Source organism: Charadrius vociferus, unplaced genomic scaffold, assembly GCF_000708025.1.
Source record: "Charadrius vociferus isolate BGI_N301 unplaced genomic scaffold, ASM70802v2 scaffold411, whole genome shotgun sequence".
NCBI lineage: Eukaryota > Metazoa > Chordata > Aves > Charadriiformes > Charadriidae > Charadrius > Charadrius vociferus.
This window is the reverse complement of record NW_009646935.1, coordinates 3,016,847-3,021,810: the sequence shown is the minus strand read 5'-3', so window position 1 is coordinate 3,021,810 and position 4,964 is coordinate 3,016,847. Positions and strand designations below refer to the sequence as shown.

Sequence of the window (4,964 nt, the reverse complement as noted above, 5' to 3'; positions counted from 1 at the left end):
ACAGTGCCTGTGCAGAGCAGAGGAATTAAACTTTCATGTCCAGGCCCCAGGCTTGTTCCTTTATCACAGCAGGCACCCAACCCAAGGCATTCCCACGAAAACACTCCATCTTAGCTCTCTGGCCTGCCATGCCCAGCAGGTCCTTTGTATCTGGAGGCATTTCTCTGCTGGGATGTTGTTGTTTCTTCCCTGCACTCCAGGCAGTGGGCAAGAGAACTGAAGTTTCCCCACCCCAGTTACCAGAAACCAGTCTGTCATCCCACACCCTCAAGGGGATATAATCCAAGCTCTGCAGCTGGTAAGAGATAATTCCTTACTTGCAGCTCATGCCCAAAGAGATACAGAGGATGGTGACTCCTGGAGCAGCACAGTGGGGAAACAGCTGGGTTGGGCTGTAAACTGAAACACTCACCCAAACCCAGCACAGTGCCCCACTTTCGCCTCTCATTTCCCTTTCTCAGAAACAGCTCAGAGATTTCTGGTTTGCAATGAGTACAACAACTGTTACAGCTGCTCTGATGCCTTCCACCTCTAGGCTCATGCCTCTTTAGTGACTCTTGTTGGGATCATCAGGGTTTCTTGAGGATTGAGGAAAAACTTTCCTTGTTCAGTAAGGATACCGTCCACCAGAACTGCCTGACCTCAAAATTAGAGCAAGACATCAAGCAGAGCCCTCCAGAATAACAGAGAGTCATCATATTGATTAATGTTTCTAGGCTTCAGGACCATAAGACTAAAAATAGATATTATGGTACTAATTAGGACACTATGATAATCACCTGATCTGGAAGCCCAAGAAAAGAGACAGCAGAGAACATTACTGTCACCAATCTAGGTAGAGTTTTACAGCACTTGCTTTTTTCTATTGCTTAGAGTTGTTAAAAAAACCCCACACAACAAAAGAGTTGGATCATTTAAGTACAATCCAGTGATGACCCAGACTTCCGCTTGACAGACATGAGTTTCTGATCAGGCCTCGCCCAATGCAAACACATCTTCATGCTTGCAGGCATCCAGTGGAAGGAAGCACCCTCAGCCACTGAAGCTGCTTATTTCTGTTGAGTGGCCTGAACTGCTGCTTTTAAAATTACGCCCTTTGCAGCTTTGCATCAGTTCTAGATGACTCGATGTTACTTCTGCATTCTAACAACAGAATCTGCCAGTGCAAGCAACTGTGTACAACATCCGATTGCCAGCAAAATAAGAATCCGTATTTGTTCTCAAAGTCAAATTAATCCAGGGGCCTTCCACATAGCTGGGTTCCCAGAAGGAGCGATGAGCCTGTCTTCCACAAGGGTTTACATGTCATAGAGCTTTCTGCTTATTGTCAGCTACCTTATAAAAAAACCTCTCCTCTTACTGATCCACCTCCCTGCTGTCATTCAAGAAACAGTCACAAACAAGACTTCAATAGTAATTACATATGCCACTACCCAGCATCCATTACTTTTTACAGAGTAGTCTTTCCAATTAAACCAGTTTAAGTGCTCTCTAGAGAACAGTAAAAGATCATTATGTTTTCTGGCAGTTTCTATAGAGTTCTCAGTTCCAGAAGGCCTTGTTTTGACACCCAGGAGTTAACCAGCAGACTTTCACAGTATCTGGCCAGCAGATATTAGTGGCATTAGCTGCTGGAGCTATGTTTCAGTCATACTCAGCACAAGTAGCTTAAGTCTCCCTTTAATCAAGATACTAAAAATGTCTGAAAGTACACTGCACACATGCAGCAGTAAAGAGCCAAAACAGTAAGTGTGAAGCTTTGCTTTTGCAGCCTTCATGACAGACTTGCTATTACCTCTCTGACATTCAGCTGAAACAGTCCTGAAGTAGTCCGAGTTACACAAAACCAGGAAAACTGAACCAGTCTTCCTGCACACAGTCTTCACATTGCTACTTATGCTATAGTAAATGCTTTCCCAAATGCTTTGGACTGTAGAAGTCCAGTGATGCAATCATTTTATTATTTTGCTTAAAACAAAGATGAAGAGGGAATAACAGCTCAATTTAGTCTCATTGAAATGGCATTCCTCACCAAGTGCAGTGCTTGCCAAGCAAGCAGAAGGCAGCCTCTATAGCCAGAGCACCTGTCACCACTGGCTGTGCAATAAGCTGGCCTGATCACTTAGCTCTCCAGTTAGAGGGATCTCTGCATCACTCTCTGCAGAAGCCAAGTGGTCATACACCTCCTTACAGAGGGAGGGAGCTGTGGGAAGGACACTATCAACATTCAAGGATCCCATATTCAGAGCAGAAGCCTCTCCAGCTCACTTTGCTCCACCTAACAGCACACAGGACACCTCCACCCAACCCACTGCTTCCTCAGCTTGAGGAGTCAAGCAATAGATTTGGCAGTGCAAGCCAAATCCACTCTGCTGCAGCAGTCTGCCTGCAGAGCACAGCCTATGGCTAAGCACTTTTAGCCCATATGCCACTTGTAACATGAAGCATCCCCAGCTAAAATGGAAATTGTGCACAGAAGCAACCCCCTAAGACACAGTCAGCATCTACAAGAATGTTTTGCTGACCTTCTGCAGCAAGGCCAAGCTGGTGTCACAGCTATACAGTCTCACCGTGCTCTCTTCACCTCCCGTGGACTTGAAATTGTGTCATTAGCCCAAACCAGGCCAGCTTCATGGAGGCTATACGTCCTTGACAGTACATTATCCCCATCCAGTAGCTTTCACCTTGCTAACAGTTCATCTCCCTACTTACTTTTGGGCCCAGCAGCATGCAAAAGCAGTTTCCTTGCAAAGCATAAGCAAGATCTAACAGGCCCTCATTCTTTCCAGAGCATATAGCAGAAATTTTCTAGCACCAAGAACCACTGATCAGAAGTGATAACAGCAAGTTCCAGGCTATGGCATACCAACTTGTCTTCCACTGACTGTTCTGAGAAAGAGGGGCTATAATACTCACTCCCAGTGTTTTGATCCAGAACAGTTTAGCTGCAGACTAAAGCCTTTAAAATATTATCAAGCCACTGACATTAAGAAATACTAGGCTATTTGCATAAGCTTAGCTTGGCAGTCCCACTACTCGCTTCGCTTTCTGAAGTGCCTTTTCCTCCCCATGACAGATTACACCGTCTTTCCCACTGCACTTCCAATCACCCTTATCCTACCCTCCCTTCCTCTTCCTACATATCCTGATCCTCTCCCGCTTTGCCACCTCAGGGTCAGTTTTTAGTTTATACTTACCAATGATTCCTATTCAAGGTTAATACATAATGAAGCTTCCTTTATAGGCATAGGCTTTATCTACTGGCCACACACCAGTTCCATGTTGCTGTTTCCTTACCTAAACAGGAACAGACAAGATAGGAGTATTTCTATCCTCCCCCCTGTTGCTGGAATCCAAAGACAGCCCTACTAACCGAAACAAGCTAGTTAATCTTTGGCCGCTGAGCATTAGAGTTTAAAGCTACTCCAGTCCTCACGGTGGGAACATTTTCCCCTCCCCCCAATATTCCTGTCTGCTAAGTTAGAAAGGGCACACAAACACTCAAAGTTACCAATTGCTGCAAGACAGCTGATATTTTACCTTCCCCTCCACCCATCACCTCCAGGTCCTGCAAGCCTATAAAGGCTTTCGCTCCGTATTCCCAAGTGGCAGCTACTTTAACACCAATAGTATCACATGCAGCAGAAAAAGGTTGAAGCACCAGCTAGTTCACAACTTGAAGCAAATAACTAGAACACATCTGTTCAACAAACTTGCCAGTTCTACTGGACCAAGACTGTTTTAAAAGATTCATATGCAAGAGAAGCAGATGAAAGGAAGTTATGTAAAAAAAATTATTCTATTTCTAGTATATTTCTAGCCCTCAAGTCAGCTAATAAACATCTTCCAAAAGGCTGGAGAAAATACAGACTAAGAAGACACCCCTTCAGCATACCCGACATCTTAAAACACAAGTCATCTTCCTGCAAGTGAGTTCCGTTTAGTCACAATGCAAAACTACATTCAGATACAACAGTATAAAAGCAAACTAGACAGCTCAGACTGTTACATGGCTGTCCTACCTTCTATTCAGGGTGTGTTGACAGTAGCTATTAAACAAGGTAGATTAACCCAAGCAGCTTGCCCAGTATGAGAAACAATTCCAAGCACTATCTACGTACACACCGAGTAACTAATTCATAAAGTCCCCGTTTTAGCATTTAATTTGCATTTCCTCTGAGAAGTCAAGCATCCTAATTTCAGGAAGTGCTCCATGCTCCCTCAAAACCAAGACATAAGCCTCCTCGGCACTCAAAGCTTCAACTCAACAGGGCACTACCACAGAGAAAGGAAAAACAAGCCAGCTACTGATGTGACAACCAAAGGAAAGAGAAGTCACAGCTGAAGTGACAGCTGACAGCCTAACTATCACAGGCCACAAAACCAGGGTGGCCTGTCACAGACACACAAGGCAGGTGACCCGCCGACAAAGTGCAAGTTTAAGCACCTCTAGCAGAAGTGCCTACAGCACTCCATGGCCAGCATCTAGCCACAGGTCCTGACCAGCAGGTCCAGCTCCTGCATCCCCCCCGGCAGGTCCCGCTCCCGCAGCTCCAAGGCCCTGCTTGGCACCCCGCTCCCACCACCAGCTAGGTGCTCCGCTCAGAGCCAGCACTGCCTGCGGGCAGCGCAGAGCCCTCACCCTCGCCTCCTTCCCACCCTGTTTTCTTCCCTTTTTTCCATCTTTCCCTTGGCACCTCTTCCTTCAGGGGCAGCACCCCGCACTCACCCCCATCACCTCCCCTCAGAGCACCTCGGGCGCAGGGAGGAGCAGCGCAGGGACCGCTAAGAAAACCAACATTTAAGAAAACTGACACTTAACCGAATAAAAATAAAAACCTGTCACTGCCCCGGTGCTGCCGTCAGGGTTGTGGGGGTGGGGAGAGGGCAGGGAGCTCCCTCAGAGCCGGCGGGGCCAAACCGGGGTTGAGCGCGGCCCTCTGCCCGGCGGGGTACGGCCGCAC

At 46.7% G+C, this 4,964-nt stretch overlaps 1 protein-coding gene across 1 annotated transcript in view; it reads right to left on the bottom strand.

The window, feature by feature from the left end:
* Positions 1–4,683, bottom strand: part of SNX5 (sorting nexin 5) — a 17,360-nt gene extending 12,677 nt beyond the window's left edge. The window contains exon 1 of the mRNA XM_009894831.1: positions 4,660–4,683. Coding sequence (XP_009893133.1) covers positions 4,660–4,683 — 24 coding nt within the window. The remainder of the gene's footprint in view (positions 1–4,659) is intronic.
* Between the last annotated feature and the right edge of the window lie 281 nt (positions 4,684–4,964).